Source organism: Sylvia atricapilla, chromosome 15 (genome assembly GCF_009819655.1).
Source record: "Sylvia atricapilla isolate bSylAtr1 chromosome 15, bSylAtr1.pri, whole genome shotgun sequence".
In the NCBI taxonomy this organism is placed as follows: domain Eukaryota; kingdom Metazoa; phylum Chordata; class Aves; order Passeriformes; family Sylviidae; genus Sylvia; species Sylvia atricapilla.
Genome location: NC_089154.1, coordinates 13,798,995 through 13,823,014, shown reverse-complemented (window position 1 = coordinate 13,823,014; position 24,020 = coordinate 13,798,995). Strand labels below are relative to the sequence as shown.

Below are 24,020 nucleotides of genomic sequence, written 5' to 3'. Positions count from 1 at the left end.
TCACTCACTAATCCAATGCTGAAACTACATTATTATGGGATAACTGTTCAGTTTACTGCTTTAGGTAGCACCCATTCCCAGTGGGGTTTGCATCTTGGTTAAGACTTTTTAAGTCTTGGTTAAGACGGTTAAGATATTTTGCACAGTCAGAGGTTCAGTACCTGGTTCATAAAGTCATGTTAGAAAGCTGTTACCAGGATTGATGAAATGAGGGCTAAAGAACATGGTGGGTTGTTCTGACATCTTTTACATATGCTGAACATTACTGTTTCAGTTTGCTGTGTTCTGTTAGTTATGAGCTGAAGTTGTGTTGGTAAATCAATGAAGTACTGACTGTGATATCACCATGCATTTTGTAGAACAACACAAGTTACAAGTTTTAGCACAGGCCTAAAGGAAGGGCATAAATCAGTTCCAGAGCTAAGCTGGTTTTGTTGGAGACAGCTTCATTGCCTCTTCTCAATAATTCTCCTCAGAATATCCTTTCAAAGTTACTTGTTCATTCTGAAGACACTTAGCAAAATGCCTTTGTAAGTTCTGATCCTAACTTTTATCCTTTGAGCTGATATTTATTATGTTATAAATCTCTCTATATCTACTGTTTATAACAACTATCATTTCAAGTACATCTTATGAAACATCACTGATTAGAGAAAGAAAAAGTAAAGAGCTTTCTTTCTCTCCAAGGGAGGATTGAGTTTTCTAAAAATTCCCGAGTTGGGCACCTGGAGCTGATAGTGGATGACAGAGATGTGTATTACATTAAGGTATGTTTGCATTTCATGATCTCTCATTCTAGGACAAATACTTACATTAGAGCACAGAAAAGAAAGGCAGTGAAAGTACACATATGAAAAACAGTTTTGTGTCAATCCATCAATTACCAGTTCTCCTTATTACCTACTTTTGAGATAGACTCAGTGCTGAATTTCAACCTAAATCTGTGAGACTGCAAATATTTTCAGTAACACTCTATAATTTCTGCCCTTGTATTGCAACATTGGTAGTGATTTCAGTCCTGAAACCAGAAGCAGCTGAAGGAGGTAGCATCTTGCACTACTGTGACTTCTGTGTAGCTGGGAAAACAAATCCATCCTTGCTTCCTGTTATTTATCAATGGCAAGTTTTAGGCTTTGTGGGGTGTGGAAGGTTTGTTGTTTATATATATATATATATATATATATATATATATATATATATATATATAAACATGTCTTTTCTTCCTCCTCTCATCTCATTTCTATACTATTGTTTCTTAAGACTTATGTTGTTGAATGGCTTGGGGTTTGGTTTTTGATTTGTTTGTTTGGTCTAGGGAATGGCCGATTTGCAGATGCTGAGCGGGGAGCAGAGATACATGACCCAGCTGGAGGTAAAGCTGATAAAGCAAAGCAGCCCTATCATTCTGTCAGGAAACATCACTAAACAGCTTGGCAAGAAGATAGCTTTTTCACTATCTCTGAATAATTTGTTGAAGGATGCTGCATTTCTTTCAGGTTAGAGGACAGTAAGTATTTGCCATATAAGTTCTGGAGCTGTTATTTGTTAGGGTTGCCTGGTTTTGGACAGTTCTTCCTGAAATTCCTTTCAAATCCATAAAGACTGCTTTTTTAAAATGACTGTCCTGCATAAATTAATACAAAATATATATTTCAGAATAAAAGAAATTCTAAAATAAAAGTCTATTTTGAATTACTGTTGAAAAGTGTGGAGGAAATAAGATACAAGGAATTACTTAACAAAAACATGCCAAAAAGCCCAGCTGTTTTTTACTTTTTTTAGTACAAAACAATGCAGAGACACATATTTGTAGCTATTGTCTCTTGAGACCTGCTTCTCTGAAAATCTTGAAGACTTTTTTTCTCACAAATAAGCTAAGAGAAAAATACCAGAGAAAGTATCAGAAAGAGAGCTTTAATATTTGTAAAATATCAATACATTAAAATTAAAATAATACAATGAAATAAACCAGCAGTTTATATCTAAGGCTCTCATTTTTGACTGAAATGTCACAAGGTTACAGAGTACTTTCAAACAGAACTAACCTTTAAGGAATGCAGAGGGCAGTTTGTTTTTTGGGAGGTGATCTTTTGGTGACGTTTTCATCTTTAGCTTTCACATGGATTGTCAGTGACTGCATCCAAGCCAGTTCTGGTCTGATTTCAAACTCCCAGCACCTCAGAACTTGGCTGCACCAGTTGTGCTGCTGCAGAGCCACAGCCTTGCTCAGACTTATGTAGAGGAGAACATCCACATGTTCACATGTTAGGGCTTAGTTAATTAAAAGATCTGCCTGTCCAAATTGATTTCCTTTGAGAAGCAGCTTTGGCTGGATGCATTTCAATCAGCTTGAAGCAGGTTGTCTGTGGAGATGGAGAATGACGCTGAACATCCAGCTTTGTGTCTTTTTATCTGTTCACTTCACAGAGAGCTCATCGTGGTGGAGAGACTGAATGCCCTTTTGGTCTCCCCCACTGTAGTATTCCTTTGACTAGCTGAAGAAACTTCAAATTCTACCACTGCATAATCATTTCTCTTCTTTCTGTAGCACTTCTGGAGAAGAAGGTTGATAATAAGCTGAGACAATACTCGTTGGAAGGGGAGACTCACCTTCCAGGTGTTCTTGGAGTTCACGCCGTCGCTCTTCTCCAGCAGCATGAGGGACTGTGGTCTCATGGTCTGCAGATAAAATATGGGCTCCTAGGTACACTGAGAAACAGGGAAAGGAAGAGTTTTCTCTATTACTCATTTTTCCTATAAGATTTGCTTCTGTGTTTAGAACAAAGTAGAAAGATTTCAGTTAACTTTTAAACTGTGATCTGAAACTGGAGTGAGTTTTTCTCTTTTCAGTTGGATAAAATTTATTCTTTGCATTTGCGTATAAAACCAAATTTTTTTAAAATGGGCTTTTCACAAGCATATCCATCATTTGATTAAAAATCACTTTTTCAATGAGAATTGCTCCAAATTAATTTATGTTTTTAGATGTTTGCATGCATAACGTGAGGGGTGGTTTCTAGGAAGCAGCTGGCTGTGCTGCCCTGGCAGCAATACAGGAATTGCATTAATTTTGTGGGACAAAGCAGGTGAACATCAGAGCAGTTATATCAAAGTATTGAATCCTTTCAGTAGCATGATGAATGCTATGAGGGGAATGTTTATGCTAATTCTGTTGCACCTTCAGAGATTATGTAGCTGCAAAGCTTGATCATGATTGGTTTGTAGTGTTTTTGCTTCAACCAGGTAAAATTCTGCTTAGGTAATGAAGTTTGTGCTTTCCTTTGGATCTGTAGGATAAATCGACAAGTATACAGCTGTAAAAACAGACAAATCTCACTTTGATTTTCTGGAACACAGAAGTCTTGAAGCCAGTGCCAGATTTATACTATTAACATTTCGAAAGATTAATTCCGATTTACTTCAATAGGTAACTTTGTGATTTAACTTGAACAGGAGAGGCAAAAAAACCTTGCCACGAGTGCAGCACACAGCAGAAGGTTCAAGTGGAGACTGGTGCTCGGGGCTTGTACAGACTGGAGCTGGGCCATGAGTTTCACTGTGTGCAGGCTCCCACCTACAGCCACCAGGTGGGTCTGAGCTGGGCACCCCTGTGTCACCTCTGCTCGGGGCTCTAACGTGAGGAGGAGCTCACAGCAAAAAGGCAATGCCCTCTTCTTTAGGTTCACCTGAGACATGAAGTGAGTGCATCTTGGATTTCCTCCCAGATGGAAGTGAACTATGGGAAACACTGGGATGAAGTCAACAACAAGAAGAAACTGCTGATCAGCCAAGCCTTTAAGAACAGCTCCAGTTCATCTGTAGTCAGCTATTTCATGGAGGTAATAGTGATGGTTGAAAAGTAAGACCTTCACTTCTAATATTGAACAGACAGACTAAGAATAATTTTGTAAATATTTTTTATTCTGACCTTTTTTTCGTAAATACCGTATGTACTAATAATATAAAGCAAGTACCCAGACCTATTAATTTTGATCTAGGTGAGGTCTTAGCCCAAGGACACTGAGATTTCTGACATTTGCTAGCAGAAAATTTTGCAAATACTGGAAAAGTTGGTGTGTAATTTGGTCTGAGTTTTTTGTATTGTTAACTCATAGACAATGAGTTGTAACGATTTATGAAAGGTGCTTTGCTGACACAATGTGAAAGGAGGGTGCAGGTTGTAATAACTCAAACTATTACAGTATTTTTATTTTTGAATCTCCTCTAGTTGTAACAAATGCATTAAAGAAACCTCAGTCTATAATTGGTGAGCATGCATGAAAATCTACAGAGTGAATGGCAAATGTGCAAAGGCAGAAGCTGTGACCTTCCTGCTTCTGTGTGTGTAACTTATACAGCCCTGAAAATGGGATCTTGTTTTTATGTTAATTTCCTTCACTTCCTTTCCAGTTTACCGTGCAAGTCCTGGAAAAACAGGTGAATTACAGAACCCAGCTGCAGCACTTGCACACCTCTCAGGTGTATTTGCAGAGCAGCACCAACTTCGAGGTGCAGTATAATGACCATGTACCATTTGTGGCTGGGCTGCAGTGGAAGGATGCATCCAGAAATGGCCTGAAGAAGTGGGAAGGTGAAGTACCACAAACCATTTCCAATCTGTGATTAGAAAAGCAGGCATTGGAAGCTGCTGCCAGGTTTTTTCTGAGCAGTTTTGTGTGACTGCAACAGAATGATAAAGATGTTTGTTAGAAGAGAGACCCTGGAGGTTGGCCAGCCCAGCTTCTTGCTCCAGTCAGGACTGTTTCTAGCTGTAGATCACATCTGTTGTGCCTTTGTCTAGCTCAGTTTTTGAAATCTCTAACCTATCAGAGCCTGGCTGGCCTTTTCCAGCAGTTCCATTTACACTAGTGAAGGACATCAATTTTGTTATATACAACCCAGAGATTTTAGCAATTGGAAGAGAAAAAGTTGATAGTAGCATTTTAGCTTCATTCTACAACCCCTGGATCTTACCAGCTTTGAGATGGAGTTAGAATCCAGGTAGTTTGAAATCTGTTTTTTTCTGTCAGCTTTAATACATGTCCCTTGCAGGTGGGTTCCAAATAGACACCCCATGGCTCTATCTGTACACAGCTCACAAACTGCACCAGCCTCAACACTCTGCTTATTTACTGACATCTGAGCTGACAGCTGGAAAAGCTCTCTCCATTAAAGACCTTGTGCTGGAACTGTTCTATAAAGATCAAGGCAATGAGAAGGAAGGAAAAGTTCACATTTACACACCAACTACCACATACCTGCAGGTTGGTGACATGGTGCTTCACAGAGTGTATGGCTTTTGGGGCATGGCTCTCTGCTATCACTGGGCCCTGACTCTATGGTTTCTAAGCTTCCTCCTAATTTATTTTAGACTGTGCTATGCAGTAGATATTTAAAACTGGTTTCATCATAGCTGCTGTGCATTAAGCAATGTGGTAGACTTCTATCACTATGCAATTTGACTTATGTTGGCAATTAAAATGTTCCTTTTTATCAGCTGTTCTTGCTTAGGTCACTACTGCTTCAGGCATAGCTCTGGAGGAATGTGAGAAACATTCTCAAAAGAGAAAAAAGTGTTCATCAACTATTCAGCTTTTTGTCTCTCCCTAGTTTGGAGGAGATAAAATAAACTTGGAACTCTGTGTAGTAATTTGGAGTATTTTGGTAATGGAGAAGGTGGCACACATTTCTAATAGTTGTTGTAAATGATCATTCTGTCACCTCTGTGCTGTGCTGTGCACAGTGGAATGGTGTCTGTCCTGGCTCAGCCAGGCTAATGGCTTTGCTTTTCTAGGCATCCACAGTTAATCATTTTGGGAGGAATGTTCTGCACAGCCACAGTGAAATGATCTCTCTGTGGAATCAGCTTGTGAAGAATGAGATTCAGTTGGAGAATAATGAACGAGCCAAACTTCTCTGCTTTAAGATAAAGAGTACAAAAGAGGAATTTAACTTCACAGCCAGCTATCAGAATCTGCCAACGGTGAGAAAGAAAAACAAAAGCAATTTTTTTGATTCAGCACTCCCTTCCTCAAAGATGTTATTGCTAGTTTTGAAACTTAAACCCTTCCAGTACTGCATCTATTTCTGTCTGTTTTGATGGGCTGCAGTGCAAATCCAGGTTCAAAAAGAAAACAAAAACTTGAGTGGTAAAGTTTGGAGTACTTCTCACCTATTGGGGAGCCCGGAGAGTCAGTCAGGGAGGAGAGGCTTGAAGAGGGACAACGTGACTAGAAAGAGAGCAGGAGATGTGATTGCTCACAGCTTGATGCAGATGTAGGAGAGGTGTGGAAGATTCTTCTGTCTTGGAGAACCAGGATCTCTTGCCTGCTAGCGAGCATGGTAGCAGCCCAGGTTTATGTGCTATTATAATCTCTACATCCCTTCCAGTCTTAAAATAAGTTTTGCTTTGCTTGATGTCTGTGGCACAGGAAGGGTAAACAGCAGTTTCTCCTCCAAGGAGGTACTTTGAGCGGTTACTTGGATCCATTCACACCTTGCAGGAAGTCTTAAAAAGATGTTTTATCTAAACATAGCTTTTAAAATGCTTTTTCCATGTTTTGAAAATCCAGTTCAGTTTTTTATGTACCAGAGTTTGTTTATGTTGCAAATAGGTGACACTCAAGTGATATGTGAAGGGGCATTTGACTTGTGCTGGAGTCAGTTTTCTACTGATGGCGCTTCTAGTCCTCGGTGAGATTAATGGAGATTTGGACTTAAATTGCAGCAGAAATGGTTTGATCTGGGAAGTGACAACCTCCCTGCAGCTTGTTGTACAACATGGGTTCCATATTGAGGTTCTTGAATATGAATGCAGTAAATCTGATGCAATTTCCTTTCCTGTTTTGGTCTCATGAGTGCAGCCTAAGAAGACAAACTTTTCTGTGAAGATTGTATGGAGAGATTATAAAAGTCTGCCTGTCATACTGCAGTGTGAAGGTCAGATAAAAGAGCTGAGGAAGGAGAAGATGCTCTATCAAAAACGTGCAACCCTCTATTTCAGGTTTAGTATTCTTATTTCAATCTTTTAAGAATGTTTTGGCCTAAATTTAATGTGCATCTTGATGCTCTTAGGAAATGTTCTGGGCTTTACAAAGTGAGAGTGCCACATGCATAAAATCTATTCTTTGTCCTGTGTGGCTCTCTGAACTTGCTCAAGCACAGCAGCTCCATGGGCTTATTTGCATCTGTTAGCTTTTGGGCTCTTTGTTGAAATGGCAGTGAGCAAAGCTGTCAGCAGACCCTGTGTGCTGTGATGTGTTTGCTGGCTGCTCAGCCAGGCATATAGCCTCCTTTCCTGAAACAGCAGGATTTGTGGTGTGTCCAAACTGGGATGTGGTGAGAAGTTCCAAAATCCAGCTCAGATAGTCTGGGCCATCCATGTGCCTTTTTCCTAGTCCTTAGGCATTATATCGCCCTTCTAAAGCCAGAGATACCCTCTTAAAACATGTAACAAATGGTCTTGTTTAGATTTTGGAATATGTTTCCATTTTCCGATGAGAATGAATGCACTGCTCCTACATATTGGCTGTCCCTGAAATTTCTCCCTTTATTATCCATTACTGAAGCCCAGCCTGAAGGCCTTGGTAAAAATCTATGCTCAGCTTAGAGACATCTGGATCACCTGTGGGGAAACCTCAGCTTTCTTAAGGCACAGCAGCACCAACAGGAGTGCACAGGCTGCCTTAGGAGCCACTGTGCAGCTCAGAGATAACTGAAATACTAGGAGGTGTCTTTTCAGCAAAAAAATATGTAAATGAGGAGCTGTACCAGATATTCTAAGATGTATAAAGGTGCTCCAGTGTCTGCTCATAAAGGTTTGTGCATGCTTACAAGAGGTCTGACCAAGTAAATGTGCAGAAATATTTAATAAAGTCCATAAAACATTACACTTAAGTAGTAAACTACTCCTAGAGTTGTGTAGAGCTGAACATTCGTTGCATAGAATTCTTGGCATGTAGATACTGTTTCTACAGAGAGCACAAAATGTGGATAGGTGAGATTTTCAAACCTACCAGGAGCTTTTGGACACTGTCCCTATTTGAAATGAAGTCTTGGCCATGCAGTTATTGAAGGTATATGTGCTGGTTATGCATATCACAATCTTAGAGCAGCACCTTCCAGTCATTTATCAAATTCAGATGGAAGCTCTATCCAAAATTCAGGTTAGTGTGTGGAGTTTGTATGAAGTTGTAATTATACTCTGTAGTTTCTTCAATGTCTGGTCCTATGTGTTTTACCTGACACTTGGTGGTAACTTAACTTTGGAGTTCAAGTTGAACTCTGCAGGATTTCTTTTTGTGGTTGTCTATTAAGATATATTACACTACGTTTATTTCTTGGGTTCTTTTTTCCAGGCATCCTTTTAAAGTGCCCTTTCTGCAGAGCTTCCTTCTGCAGGAGACATTTACTATTGACAAAAAACAAAAGCACTATTTCATGGAAACAAAAGTTTTGATAAACGAGGTGGAGGAAACAGTTCAGACTCTTATACTTGGTTACCAACCTGAAAACCCCTATGTGAGTTATCTAAGAACTTCATTTAGTCTGATACACCAAAACAATCTGCAAATGAGTGGTTTACTGCATATTACTTATGTTCCTTGCATTTTCTCTCAAACTTCTTTTTAGATCTGTGCTGGTTTAACTCATCCTTATAACTACAGCACTTTTCCCAAAGATGTTGAAATGTGCATTTTAACTCTAAGTCATCAAAATGTGAGTAAATTTCCCATTAGATTCAGTCAGGAGAGCTTCATTTCCTGTTTATTTACACTTTATTGTCTTTTCAGACCTCACTTACTATAGGCCTTTAGTTCCTCGCCATGTAGCTGCTGCAACCAAAATATTCAGAGGGTGATCATGTCCTTGGTACCTCCTTAATTTTGTATAATATGTTGTGTAGTAATTTATGATAAGAATACTTCATATATTTTTTTAGAATATTATTATGCATGAGTGTTATTAATAAAACAAGTACTGGGCTAGAACAGATTCAGGGTTCTTACCCTTATCTAGCTATATCTATTCATCTTTCTTTTCAAATATAACTACTTTTCCTCATTTTCTTGTTTTTCATTCTGAGCCAAAACATAACAGCTTGCAACTCGTTCATTTTTCATGATGTGTAGGGATGACTTCTCTGATCTTTCATTAATTAATACTCACTTTGCTTACTCCCATTCTTAACTCACAGGTGAAGCATGAGCTTGAAACTGTCTTAAAAGTGAATAAGGAAGATGTTCTCAGTTTTCTAGGGAGATATCAGGACAAATCCAGTGAGGCAGATTTTAGACATCTTTTACATGTGGATGTGACACACTCATTCCAGGTAATGGTGGTTTTAATTTTTGGTGTTTTATTTTTTCTGTCTTGGTGACTGTTTTACTGTGTTGTCTTCAGAATTACATTGATTGATGGTGGTAAATGTCCTAATCCAATCAAGTCCTGGCCCTGACAAATAATTGTCGATATCTCAGCAGGTTCAGTTATGTATCAATAATTTGTGTCAATAATACCTTGTAAGGCCCAAACTGACCTTTTTTCATGCTTTTTTTACTCATGCTTTCAACATATTTTTAGTATCTTGGGATAAAACTGGTAAAATTTGATACACACATTTGCTTGTATGCATCACCCACTTCGTGCTGGAAGGTCAGACATGAAATCACATGAGGCAGTTGGGGGGAATGCAATGTTCTGTTCTGACACTTTACTTTGTCAAATAGCTTGAGTTCCCACAAGCAATGGGCCTAAGTGGGGAGCTGTTTTCCAGGCAGACTAAACTGGAGCACTTTGAATGTGGTGTGAGTGTAAAAGTCATCATCAACAAGAACGTGTCTTCACAGGTCAGTCCCCTGCTAATTACAGTCTTGTTGCTTGAATTTGAAGTTTTGCAGTTCATACACTCTATGACTATAGTGGAGAGGTGTGAATTGTTAGGGAAACAGTTAATTTTTGATAGTTAGAGTTTGTTCTGGCTACATGGGGTTGGAAGAGTTTGTTTGTGTTTCAGCTGAAATTCAGAAAACTCTTAAAGTCGAGTTAAATTGTACTTTAAATTCAGCGTAGCTCACGCTTTGTTGGGATAAATACAGGGAGATCACTTACTCATTACCTTCACAGACAAAACAGACTCAACTTGGGCAATATTAATTGAATTTATTGCCAAATAAAATTAGAGTTAGATGATGAGAAACAAAGGTGAGAACTAAAAACTCCTTTCCCCCTTTGCTCCCCTCTCTGCTTTTCTCCAGTCCCAACATGTTGTCTGCAGTCTCATTGCTCAAACTGGTGTTCCAGTATTGTGTATCTAAGGTCCTCAATGTCCTGCTCTCCTTTTTCTCTGTGTGCAGGCCCAGGCTGCCCTGAAGAGTTATGGTGGAAACAATGTCAATGGCTCCCTCCACCTTCATTCCAATGGCAAGGAAATGCTGGTGCTGGAGGTCGACGTGAACAATGAAAACAGGAGGAAAGTCAGAATTGCTGAACTGAGGGCTTTTCTCCATCAGACAGTCCTGACAAATCCAGAATCAGTACAGCTCCAGCTCATGGGCAAAATATTTCCATCAAGGTAGAGAAATCAGAATGTTTGTTAACTGAGGAACTGAAAAATGTTCTGGAATACAAGCTTTAAGTGTAACTACTTTCCCATGGCTGCAGCAAGGCCACTGAGTAAATGCCAGTTCATGTTTTATCCCTATTATTGAAATACTTCTGCTCCTTATGTTTCAGAAGTTGGTGTAAGTTTTGTTAATGTGTTCTAGTTGCTTTCCAAGGACTTTGTATAGAGAACTTCGAGTGAACAGATTGTACAAGCTATGCCAGTGGAAAAAGGCATTTCCCAGTGTTTATTTTAAGGTTTTTAAAGTGTTGGAGAAAGCTTTCAGGTGACAGAGATGGGAAATAGAAAATTTGCCCTCCCAAGTTTCAGCTGATTTTTCAAAGTTCACAGATACAAAAGTATGCATTGAAGAATTTTGTGTTTCTGCAGAGATCCCAGTGTTTACTAATTGGGTGGGATAAGGAGAATGAGGAAATAAGAGTTAAAGAAATCAGAAATTACTATATTTTAGATGAAGTACATTAGATTTACTAGTAACTCTAAAAATAGGATAAAATATTCCAAGAAGGGTATTTCATATGATCCTGCAGTTTGCTTACAGTTCTGGGCTTCCAATAGTTCATTAATTTGTTTAAATACCAGGGTAAGCCATAAGAGAGCAATTTATTGCTGTTCACAGGAAAGAAAACAGAGCACTTAAAATTTTTGTAATGATGTTTTGTTTAGGATTTGTTTTACAGGGAGAATACAAACAAAAATAAACTGTTGAATGTTTCTGGAGACCAGCTAACAGGATGCAGTCTGTACAGACTCCAGTTGGTGTCTGATGGAATGAACCTTACTTCTCTGAACTGTGTAGTTTTATTCTTTCCATAGAGTGGATTTTCCCTGAGGTTTTACTTTTCATCAGTCTTTCAACAGGGTTCCAGTTTCTAGGAGGGATGTCTAACACTATGAAAACTGGAGTGATTGCCACACTTTTAGGAATTTTGTGTAGTATACTTGAGTCTAGAAAGTCAGATAGTTCAGTGGATAATTTGTTGATGGCTTTCACACACAATGTGAAAATTGTGTCTCAGTCTTGTATTTACAACACAGAAAATGGACCTTTTGTTGCTCCAGCAGGTTTCCCTAAAGAGCTGTGCTGTGTTTCTCCAACACTGTTCAATTCAGGGCCAAGATGTAAAGAAATATTGTTGGTTCATTTACCAAACTCGAATGGTGGTGGCACTTAGAATTATGTTTTTAAGCTGAATTCTCTTTTATGCTGCTTTTAAATCAGCACCAAAGAGATATTTCATATTGTGACAGAGAAGGCTTCGTTTCCAACTCAAAGTCTCTTCAGCTTTCTTTTATTAGGAACCATAACAAATGCATTAAAGCAATTTAAAGAAAAACTAGTCTGCCAATCTGTGAGGCTGTACTGAGGAATTTATAAGCATCTGGTGGATAGTGTGGGCTGACTGCACGGCCTCTGATTGCCTGATTCACAACACTGGAACGAGTGCCCAGAAAGTCTGTGGAGTCTCCATCCTTGGAGATACTCCAAACCTGACCACACACTCCTGAGCACCCTGCTCTCATTGATCCTGCTTTGAGTAAGGAGGGGTGTCTTGACAATCCTCAGTCAACCATAATAATATCTTACTAGCAGTTTTTATGTCTGTCTTTTTAGACTTCTGTTGTCTTCTGACTTGAAGCTTAATGAAAATAGGCTTCATGTGGATTTCATGGGAGCCAGGGAGCAGAAAGCTGGCTTTGTTTTGTCCCTAAATGGAAGAGTCCAACACACTTTCACTGGATTCCAGGCCATACCTCATCTCCTTTCTCTGGATGGATTACTGAAGTGCAAAAACAGCATTCACGATGGTACTCTGTTCCTTTGTGTTTTGTTCTAACCTGCAGCCATCTAAGGAAGCTTTTAATTTTAATGTAATCCTTCCTGAGCTGCACAATGTGTTCAGCTCTGGGGCCCTCAACAGAGGAGCAATGTGTGGCTGTTGGGGTGAGTCCAGAGCAGAGCACAGAGATGATCAGAGCCCTCTGCTCTGGAGTCAGGCTGGGAGAGCTGGGGCTGTCAGCCTGGGGAAGAGAAGGCTCCAGGGAGGCCTTGGAGCCCATTCCAGTACCTAAAGGGGCTCCAAGAGAGCTGGAGAGGCATTTTGGACAAGGCCTGGAGCCACAGGGCAAGGGAGAATGGTTCCAAACTGACAGAAGTCAGGTTTAGATTGGATATTAGGGAGAAATTCTTCCTTATGAGGGTGATCAGACAATGGAACAGGTTGCCCTGAGAAGCTGTGGCTACCCCATCCCTGGAAGTGTCCGTGGCCAGGCTGGACAGTGCTCTGAAGAACCTGGGACAGGTGTCCCTGCCCATGGCAGAAGTGTTGGAACAAGATGGAGCTATTCTGTGGTTCTGTATAATGCAGAGCAGAGTATTTAGCATGCAAAATGAACCATGGCTCATTGGGTTGAGACTGCTTTTCAGTGAACTAACATAGTGTGGGATTTTCATGTTTTCATGGATTAAAGGAAATAGTGGGTGGCCTCTTTCCTCTTCTGAAAAGTGAGGGCTGACTTCAGACTCCTTAGAATGGCTCCATGGGTGGAGTAGGTCATTGCAGAGCTCTGGAGGGATTGTTTAGCCTGCAATTACACAAGTAGTAGGTCACAATCCATCTGTAAGTTTTCCTTCAGAGGAAGTGCAGTATATGGCCTAAGGGCACAAGCAGCTTGGTGAATAAAAAGAAGCAGCTGCCAGAAATACTATTACATAATTTGTTTTAAACACAGACACTTGCTAGTAGAGAAATCCTCAACACTGAACTGATTTGCTCTCTAGATTAGGCAAAATTATCTTGTGTAATAAATGAAAACTGTTCTACTTCCTCCTGGTATTAAGGTAATGGTTAATTTATACATTAAACTAAACTAAATTCTAAAACTGTCCCAAGAATCTCTCTCTACAGTAATAATTTCTGCCTGTTACAGGTAATATCAATGTGATGGTCAACAAAAGCCTGTATGGACTGCATGTCAGGAACAGGAATGTGTTTGGGAATACCACTGTGCACAATATCACTGTTGCCATAGTTCAGAATGGCAGTCGGGCAATCCCAGGGGAGGCAAGACTGAAAGGACACCTGGAACTGAGTGAAGAGAAGAAGAGAGGGTTGGCTAGCTTCCAGGTGGATGAGAAGGCTCTTTCTGTAGATTTTTTCAATATCATGGATCATGGACTTGGAAAACTCAGTGGGACTTTCACACATAATGTTGACTTTTTAAAAAATGCAGGTAAGGAAGAAAAATCTGACTTGATGGTGTGGTCTAACAAGGTGAATTTACCTAAATGACTGCTGACCAGTGGGAACAGATGAGTTGTGTTTGCTCACACCAGAACAAAATGTGATCTAGTCTTAGCAGCATTCTTTTTGATATTGATGAGAAAATACAGTAACATAGACACAGAAATAGTTCAAAAAGTTTTGAAATACTTAAGGGGAAATTATTTCTCTCTTGTACATCTGTGTTCTTGCACAGCATCTAAGCTGACCAATTCCTCTAAGTACAGTTTTATGCCAAGTGTTGTTTCCCAAGCAAAGCCATGGGTTTTCATGAACTGCAGTTATCAGTAATTTTGCACAGGTTCCTTTGGACAGAATAAATCTTTTCTGAATCTTTTTGACAGCTGACTACTGGAGTTGGACACAATACAATTGGAAAATATCCTTTATTAAGAAAAGGAAAATTCTTGATTTGCAAAGTGCATGCCACACTTTAATTAACAGTCCCTTTTAATATGATTTTCCCCTTGTAGGTAATGTCCTTCTATAAATATCAGTACAGCGATCCCACTTTATATAAAAGTGTGTCTTTTCTTGTGAAAAACTACAGAAGGCTTCTTGTGATCTCTAATATGTCTTCTCTGTAGTCTGCAGTGCCAACCCAGAAGTGCTGTGTTGATTTTACTTCTTTCCCTGTCACTAGGGCTGCCTTTGGATGGCATTTTTACTGCCACGTGTGAGCGTGGCTCAGGCAATCACACCATTGCCATCGCCCTGCAGAGTGGCAGTGAAAGGATGGCTGCTGTGTTTGAGGGGCACAGACTGGCCACAGAGCCTCCAACAGCCCAGCTATCTGTCAGCTTAAAGCACAACATCTCAAAGATAAAGACACGTGGCATCCCTTTTGTTTTAGAAGCTGCTGGCTATTACGAGGTAAGAAGAGTTCTGCCTGTGAAAGTTTAATTTCTGGAAGGACAATTTGTGTATATATAATAACTCTAGGCTATTCCTGTGCACTGTATATATTTATTTTAGAAGCTGCTCTGTTTTTGAGATGTACTAAATTACTGAGTGAAAGAAAGGTGTTGTCTGGCTCCTCGTCACTGTGAACCTGTCATCTGAGCTCTGGAAGCTGAATCTAGACTAAATGAGATGCTACATTCAGTTCTCATTTACATGAAGTGCTTTGCTGCATATGAACAGATGTCTTGTCCAATTTTATCTTTGCCCTGTAAATGGGCAGGCCTAAGACTTGCATCTGGTGCTGGATTTAACTGGTGCTGGTGTCATCCTCTGGCTGGCTGCTGAAGAGCAGAACAGTGTTTAGCACAGCTTTCCCTCTGGAAACTCCTGCCCACAGGAGCTTAATGGAGCACGATTCCTGGTGTGGTGTTGCTTGGCCACTGTTCTCTCTATCTGCATTTCTGCTGTAGATCTGTGAACCTTACATCTCTCTTGCATCACAGATTATCTTTCCATAAAGCAAAGGTTCAAATACTTTGCTGTCTCAGACATCCACTGAAAGGCTCAAGTCACTCACATGCTTATAGTTGGGTGGCTTCAATTACTGTGGTAGGGTGAGACACAGAGGTGTGCACAGAAACAATTCTAAACTCTTCCTTTGCCTTGTTTTTTAATAGTTCCACAAACAAATAATTGTTTGTGCCTGAGGGCTCAAAGAGGATGACAGTAAAGGGTCATCCTTCAGGGTGCTGAAAGCTCTCAATATGTTTTGGAGCCAGAAAGAATTAGAAAGTCAGGCATAACACTACAGTCTCTATTTGAAATGAGGCTGCCGTGATGAATTTGCACTTTTATTTTACCAGCGCTGCTGCCCTGACACAGGCTGTGATGTTAAAGTGCAGTGAAACACACTCTGCCCTTCCCAGTTGTTGCTGGGATGTTGTTGTTCATTTCTTTCCATGATTTGGTTTGTTTTGTGCATAGAATTTCTCCAGAAAGATTTCTGCAGGGATAACAACCACAGTGGAGACAGAGCAGCTCAAGATTGAAATGGAGAAAAAAAGCACTGGCACTGCTATGGAAATTTCTCTTTCACTTCACCATGATGTGGGAAGATTGATGGACATTGTTCCACCTGTGCTAGAGGTTTGCAGAAATCCTGCCATCTCTTGTAATGTATTTAGTACATCAAACTGTCTATCTTTTTGAAATGGACCTCTAACCTTTAATCTTAAATCTATGTTTTGGTGCCTTCATCTATTTGATCCTTAAAGCAGCCCTGTAAATTGCTCCTTTGAATTTTAGTTCTCCCTGCTTTTCTTCATACCCTGAATGTGCTTTGTTGGCAACATCAACAGGTGGCTTGCAGTGGAGAATCTGCTAACAAACAAGTGTCTGGCCTTTGCAATGGTGCAATTGCATTTCATCATTTTGAGGTACTGGCTTCATTTATAAACTTTGCTCTCAACAACGTGGTGCCTTAACTACCCTGAAGGGAATCTAAGTACTGAAAGTGTCAGACATGTGGAAATGGCTTTGAGCTTCCAGGAAGTTTTGTGTGCACTTTCAAATATTTTCACATCATTAATTATTAGTCTGGGTTTTCTTCCTGTTATTTCTATTAGGGAACTCCAGAATAAAGACTTGAGTGCATCTCTATTTGTTTCAGCACTTTAATTTATGTAGGATGATTACAAAATGTTGTAGAGAACAGTTCTCTTCCAGTAATATGAGCTTTTAAAAACAGTAGGCGACCTGACAGAAAAGCAAAGTTGACAACAGTTTTCTGTAATTTTTCAGACTCCAGCAAGGATTTCACTGAATGGGTCAATATCTACCAGCAACTTTACTGTCATGCTCTTTGGAGATGTTTCTTTTCATTTCACATTTGCCTGCCTGCAACTCTATGCCACCACTAACACCCATCCTCGTTTAGAAATCAACTTCCAGCATTCATTGCCTTCACTTCATTCCCTGGGAATTGCCAGAGAGAACCAACTGAAGGTGTCTGCCATGAGAAGTGACAAGTACAAGGGCATCCTTGGTATTGTCCTCGGGCCTTGCACTTTGGAAGCTGATGGGGAAGTGAGTCTGGCAGGCAATGAGACAGGATGGGCACTTGCTTTTAGAAACAAGTGTGTCGGTCTAGAGGTAAGCCCAGATTGTTTTCTGCATGCCCTTCCAGTCTGTGTATTTCAGATCACAGAAAAATGTCTCCTGAGACACTTGTGGATAGCACAAATTTGATTCATTCAAGTTGTTCTGGCAGAGTAATGAGTCAGAGCACTTGTAGGGGGAAGTGTGTTTGAAGATGATAATTTGGAGTAATACAATGGGAGATGTTACTGCTGTTGCCATAAAAATGTTGCTTAATAATAGTTTATTAATTAAAATAAACTTCTGTCCTAAAATCTAGTGAAAAGCATGTCCTTTCAGTTTGGAATTGTGGAGGTTAAGGTATTTTTCTTCTACATCAGTTAGGAAAAGGTTATTGTAGGATTTATTCATCTTTCCCCCCTTCCCCCCACTTTCTTGGGGGGGTGGTTTTTCACAGACAAATTCCTGATTTCTCTATGAAACAAGCTGTCTTATATGGTCCTTTCCAAAAGCAGACTGTTTCAGAAAGAAGGAATGCTTTCCCATGAATTAGGAACAAATGAGGAAGACGCTTGCTTTACTTCACGTGTTTTAAACCATGTAATCTTTTCTGTTGCAGAGGATGGGATTGCCTCGAGCTGCAGTCTTGGGGGGCTCATTTCGACAGGACATCTGCAACATGGGCTTGTTAATGAAGCTGCAGTGTGATGGCAGAGCAGTGGAGGTGCAGATAGACACCTCCTGCCAGCACGAGTATACCCTCCAAGGGGTGCTCAGGCATTCGCTCCCCTGGCTCAGCCACCTTGGGCTGCCTTTTGAAAACTCTCTCCTGTTCTCTGCTGCCACAGACTCCACCACAGAGGGCATTTTCCTGCTGCAGGCTGGTAGATGCAGGCTGAAGGCTAGAGGGGATCTCCGTGTTCAGAATAAAGCTGACTGGACACTGGAAACAGAAACTGAATGTCAACTTCTGCAGGTAGCTCTGGGAAGAGTTTAAAGACAGTTTTGGGGTCAGATGAAGGCCTTGTGGGTTTTAGCTGAAATGCCAGTGCTGGAGTGCTGGGACGGCACTCTAAAGGCTCGCCTGTCTCACATCCTGTTCCCAGGTGTTCTCTGGGGACTGAGTTCAGCCTTTGCAGGCCAACACTGCCCTCTAAGGTTAAACAGCAATATCAGCCTGAACTCTATCAAAAATCCCTTCCCTGGTCTGCGAGGATTATATCCAAATAGAATTTCCTTGGTTTTTCCAGGTAGTCCCCCTGACTGTATTAGAAAGAATGACTATTGCAAAATCAGGGCTTTTTTTCTAGATGTTCATAGGCATTTGTATTTTGTTTTCAAATCCTCAAATTGGATAACTTCCTCAACTACAAAGTGGCAACATAAAAACGACAGAAAAGTTGTAGCGAAGAGGGGATGAAAACCCCTTGAAGTGTTAAAAATAGTAGAATTTTCAGTGGTTTTAGAAATCCTTTGAATAGGAAGAAACCTTTCATTTGGGATGTTGCACAAGACAAGCTGAGAATTTAATTATTAAAAAAACAAACCTTCTACAACCAGCTGTAAGAATGTCTGTTAGGCCCATGATTTTTTTGCACATTTATTTGTTTGAAAACTGAGATTGGTGTGGCCTGGATGAAACATAGAATGTTTAGTGAATTTTGCCAATCTGAAGGAACAGGTATTTTTTATTTTTGTAAATGTTAACCCTTGTAAAGATGCAGAAGTTGTGAATTCTGCAGGACAGTCCTTAAATCTTCCATCAGGTCCCATTCAGGAAAAATCACCATCTTTCTTGTTGAGAGGGAGAAAAATAGCAACATGGAGATTGTAGGTTTTTGTCTCTGATATTGTATCATATAATACCCACTTGTCCTAAAGTGTATATTCCAAAGGAATTTGTGTTTAAATCTCGCTAGGATCTCAATTTCCCGACTCAGTCCCGGCTCACAGGATCCATTCAGAGAGACAAGTGCCAGGCCCAGCTGCTCTCTGTCCTGGAAACAGAAGGCAGAACTGCCCATCTGGACGTGAGAGCAGAGTGCAAGCCAAAGATGGCTCTGGAAATTCAATTCAGGCACAACCTCCCCCAGCTGAAGGAAATCCCAAGGGAAAATGAGTTGTCCATTACTGCACGGAAACACTTCAAGTATCTTATTGGAGTTGGGATGAAGCTGGGGGTCTGTGAGCTTCAAATGAATGGGGACTTTGACCCTGAAAAGAACCTTCAGTGGAAAATGCTTATAGAAAACAAATGCCAAGCACTTCAGGTATGGACAAGAATTTTCTCCTGTCAAGTTGAATTTATACATTTAAGCTAGGATCTTTATACCTGCTAAAGTCAAAAGATGATAATCTAAGTATTTCAAAGAGGTAGCAAAGAAAAACATTCTCTTTTAATGTTGCATCGTACTTCTGGAGTCAGTTATTCACTGTATTTTCATATGGCATACACCAAATTTCCTGTTAATCACTACCTGCAGAAAATGGACTTGCCTGTGCTAGCTCTGATGTGTTTTCTAGAACATGGCTGAGAATTCTGCAGAATATTTTAGAATAGAATATTTTCTATTCAGAAATAATGATTATTAAAGTTGTCTTTGGCTTCATCAGCAGTTATAGTTTCTCAGCAGTCTGAGAAACAAACTCTGAAATAGTTTTAAAATACCTGAAATAAATAATCTTCAGGTGAGAAAATTAAGTGTATGGAAATTGTGAGGGACATCTTATCCCATTAATATCTGTGGATTCAATATGCAAGTCAGGGTAAATCTGAAGGTACAAAGATGAGATTCACCTGCCCTTTTCCAAAAAACAGAACTGCCATAATAAACTTGTGCACACTGTCTGGTTTCACTGAATTTATGGATATTTTGGGCCAGCAGGACAATGCCAAGCATAGAATATTAATTAACTTCTCATTTAGGCAGGAAGAGCTGCCACATTGTCCAATGTTCTATTTATGCTGACTCATTTATCAAAAATAATCAGACATATTCAAAATAAAAAAGACAAGCTTCAAAAAATGTTTTAAAAAGGTCTCAGGATTTCTGAAACATCCTGTGCCTATGCTGCCTGATATACTTGATTATACAGCTAGGTGATTAAAGTTAGTATTAGGAATTAAGTTTCAGGGGTATCATGTATTTGTGGTTAAGTGCAAAAGTGGTGATTTTTTAGACTTTTTTTCTTTCTTTTACAGGATCTTGGAGCACCAATGAAAATTGATGGCTCAGGCTACCTTCTGATGGACAAGATGAACCTGGATTCACAGACACTGATCACAGTTGATGAAAGTAAATTCCGAGGACTCCTTATACTAAAAGTCACTCATGTGAGTACCCTGCAGGCTGTTGGAGTGTGTGACCCAAGTGCTGAGTAATGTACTTGAACCTACCTTTTTGGAACAAAAAGTCAAGTTTTAGTAATAAATGCCAGAATAAAAGTGAAAGAATGAAATCTTTGAAAACCTGGCACCTTCAATGTGCAGTAACTGATGTATGGGATAACAAGCTCTGGCACTTCCTGAATAATTTCCTTGTTATGCTCTTTATGTGTAAATTTTTGTTGTTTGTACTGTACTGTTGTATGTCCCTTAGATCACTGTGATTTACCCTGCAGAATAACAGGCAGTGATTAATTGAGACACTGCTGTTTGTTTATTCAGTGAGACAGCAACACAGGGAAGGCTGCGAATCTCTTGCTTTTCTGTTGACAATTACAAGTTTGGATTCCCTTCTCATCCGAGCAGGAGAGCAGAGAACACACACAAGTATCTGTTTCCTCATGGTGTTTCACTTTCCTGCCATATGACTTCATAACTGGTGATTTCTGCATGTTTCTGTGCCATAGAGGAACAAGTGGCTAGTGGGAGTTTAATTCAGATTAAATGCAGACAGACAGATTTCTGATTTGAGCTCTGTATTGCAGCAATCTTTGGCTTCTACACGTGCTTTGCTCTCTGTGCTGTGAATTATTAACAGGAAAGACAAGAGTTGGATGCAGTGCTAACCCATAACATCCAAGGAGCTGCTGACATTGGCATTCCCGTGAGGCTGTTACTTGATGTGATATCAGAAAAAAAAAGTGACTTCTATAAAGGATTTATTAATTTCTGTGTGAACAACAAGCAAGTAAGTGTCTCCTCCAAATCAGTAATATGTCAAATAGAGGTTGAAGTGAGCTTACTGATTTGGTAAATATTGTTTCTGCAAACAATCCAAATGCAATATTTTGCAGGGGCTGGGTTAGTTCTGAAGGCCTTAGTTAAATGAAGGCAGTATCTTTCAGACACTCCTGTGCAATTGCTCCTTGCAACAAATTTAACATCAGAAATGATCCATGACTCCCATTTGTAAATTATATCAAACCTTCCTTATCAAGACTCTTCACTTGGGCAGCATATTCCCTTTTACAGTACAAAGTGTGACTTCTAAAAAAAAATTAGACAGTTCTTCACTGCAAAGTTTTCATAATTTTCATAAATTTATTCTAACGTGGAATTAGTCCAATAATTACAGTTATTCAGAGAAGTCTCCACGTCAGAGATGTGCCACTGTTAACTTTTGTCATATTTACTTGAACTGAGCAGATTACTGAAGAACTGAACTTTGTCCAGAAGTTGGATATTGTGTCTCTTAACAACAAACTTACTCATAACATAGAGACATTGAAGACTCTGCAAATACAAGAGAGGATTGAACTGCAGGTAGGTTATCACCCTGGAGCTGTGCCACGAGGGCAGCAGCAGCTGGGGGAGTGAGGTGGCAAAGAGCAATGGGGAGATGGGACTTTACACATTTGCTGTTGGGTGAAGAGGAGTCCAGCCCCCTTCTCTTGAGGGGAGTGCAGAAGCTCAGTTGGCTCTCACGGGAGAACAGCTTAGAGCAGGAGCTGGCACAGGCTGGAGGCTGGCTGCAGTGTGGGGTGAGAGCAGGGCACTGCTCCTGTGTGCCTGACACAGCTGTGGTGTCCCTTGCTCACACAGGACAGAGGGAATGCTGCTGGGATTTCACTGCATCCTTCCCAAGTGGTGTTTTCCTTCCAAACTCTGACTACCTGGCATATTGTCTGAGAAACACAAGACTTATTAACCATGTAACTGAATAGCATTAAAGCATGACCATACTTCAGAATACATGTTAAATGGTTGAATTCTAAAATAAACGGTACATTTGTAACTATGTTGTGTTATAAATGCTACAAGATGCATCTCTGACTTATCTTTGAGATGATACTGTCTCAACCAAGGAAAAAACCCTGACCAGCAGGAGCTTTACCTTTTACAATCCTGTCTTTTCACAATTTACTTTTGTTGCACACAGGCTATCTTGAACCTCAAAGTCACCAGGAGCTTTAGTTTGAAAGTGCTTTATGGTGCTCACCTAACAGCTCTTGAAGGACAAATCCAGGAGTTTGAAACAGGTACCAACATAACAGGGAATTTCCAGCACTCTTTGCCATGGCTGCTGCAAGTCAGAGTCCCATCATCTTTACAGGTAGTTTTGGGGTTTTGTTGTCTTGTTTGGGGTTTTTGTTTGTTTGGGGGTTTTTGTTTATTTTTTTGTTTTTAATTATAATTATTGTCCTGTAATAAGAATGTAATTCAAGCTCATGGCTGGAATGAAAATTTCCATTTTGTAAGGTACAGGATGGAAGCTGAGTTTTTCTGATATTTAAAAACTGTGGATGCCTAAAACCTGAACTACTGAAATAGAAAGTTTCTCCTTGACTGCTTTCTGCATGAGACTCTTCCATTCTGATCAGTGTTAGTGGAGTGGGTACCATTGATATTGTAACTCAGGAGAGCTTGAGGACATTGCACCAGGGACTCTGGAGTATTGCTCCTGTGCTCTTTAATGGGAATTTTATACTGAAAGATGTACTTCTGTGGGTTCTATTTTCAGGGAACTATTGGAGTACTTACTATCTGGTAAATATTGTCAGTAGGTGTAGATTAAGTATCCTTTATATGAAAGGAGCTGTGTTTGTGGGATAAAAAGAACCTAATAAGAATTTGATAGATCAGTGGGGCTGACATGGCTTGACATTCATTCAGCTGAATGAGCTTCATACTTGAAAGTCAAAGATGATTAATGAAAGGCCAAGAGACATTCTGTTAATAGACAGATTTTTATATAAGTACAGACTAGAGAGAACTTTCTTTCACTTCCCTTTTCTCCTGTCTTAAAATTAAATAGTATTTAAATATTGTTTTGAGAACTTATATCTACGTGTCATTTTTTAGATAGATATGGTTTTTCAAGGGAGAAACACTACTCAAGAGAGATCTGTGCACATTGCAGCTGGAGAAACATCAATCACATACAGAATAAACTCCCATTCTGTTGGCCACCAAGTGGATCTCTTCTGCCAGAGTGTGCACAGCAGTGAGGTCCTGCAGGCATTGGGCTACCCTAAGGAAATCAATTTGATTTTCAGTTTGCAGAAATCAGGTGGGTACCTGCCATTCCTGGCAGGGTTTTTATTCTGTAATAACTCTTTGAGAATGTTTCAGCTGTTCCTTCAAAAGCTACAAACTGACTACGATTTGAAGGTAGTACTTAAAAAGAGGCTTTTTATCTTGTTTGTAAGTAAAATTGCTGTTTTGAAACTGCATCTGTGATTAATTGATGGAGCCAGTCTACCCTCAAAGCTTGCCCTGGCATAAATCCTATCTGCATATCTCTCTTACACTGTGATCAGGTACCTTAAGTGTCCCCAGGGAAATATATTCCTGTTGAAGAAAACTCAACAGCTGTGAGAGCACCAAAGGGCAGCAATTACTGAGGTTAGCAGGCACTGAATCAATACTAATGTGAGTGGCACAATCTCCTTCCCAAAAAAAGCAGCAGGGTGAGAGGTCACTCCCAGGACAGCCACAGTCAGCATATGATTTCCACCACAAACCCCATCATTTCTGTGGGTTTTGATTGTGATTTGACAATCACAATCAATTTGTGATTGTCAAATCACAAAGAATTTAGGGGGGGGTTTCACATCTCTCATCTCATTTTTATCTTTTAGCAGTCTCGTATTTTCCTTTTTCAAAAATGAAAAGCTGGTAGCAAAGTGGGCAAAGGTCTTCAGGTCTTTGGGCATTGTTGAGCTGC

At 40.0% G+C, this 24,020-nt stretch overlaps 1 protein-coding gene across 1 annotated transcript in view; it reads left to right on the top strand.

Moving 5' to 3' along the window:
- Positions 1-24,020, top strand: part of LOC136368264 (uncharacterized) — a 70,571-nt gene that overhangs the window by 25,082 nt on the left and 21,469 nt on the right. The window contains exons 24-47 of the mRNA XM_066330410.1: positions 688-767; positions 1,316-1,496; positions 2,549-2,704; positions 3,454-3,587; positions 3,681-3,839; positions 4,411-4,591; positions 5,053-5,264; positions 5,867-5,983; positions 6,864-7,003; positions 8,358-8,520; positions 8,632-8,718; positions 9,197-9,331; positions 9,729-9,848; positions 10,356-10,573; positions 12,240-12,433; positions 13,556-13,858; positions 14,552-14,781; positions 15,796-15,957; positions 16,612-16,896; positions 17,528-17,884; positions 18,828-18,938; positions 20,892-21,041; positions 21,500-21,616; positions 22,233-22,406. Coding sequence (XP_066186507.1) covers positions 688-767; positions 1,316-1,496; positions 2,549-2,704; positions 3,454-3,587; positions 3,681-3,839; positions 4,411-4,591; positions 5,053-5,264; positions 5,867-5,983; positions 6,864-7,003; positions 8,358-8,520; positions 8,632-8,718; positions 9,197-9,331; positions 9,729-9,848; positions 10,356-10,573; positions 12,240-12,433; positions 13,556-13,858; positions 14,552-14,781; positions 15,796-15,957; positions 16,612-16,896; positions 17,528-17,884; positions 18,828-18,938; positions 20,892-21,041; positions 21,500-21,616; positions 22,233-22,406 — 4,166 coding nt within the window. The remainder of the gene's footprint in view (positions 1-687; positions 768-1,315; positions 1,497-2,548; positions 2,705-3,453; positions 3,588-3,680; positions 3,840-4,410; positions 4,592-5,052; positions 5,265-5,866; positions 5,984-6,863; positions 7,004-8,357; positions 8,521-8,631; positions 8,719-9,196; positions 9,332-9,728; positions 9,849-10,355; positions 10,574-12,239; positions 12,434-13,555; positions 13,859-14,551; positions 14,782-15,795; positions 15,958-16,611; positions 16,897-17,527; positions 17,885-18,827; positions 18,939-20,891; positions 21,042-21,499; positions 21,617-22,232; positions 22,407-24,020) is intronic.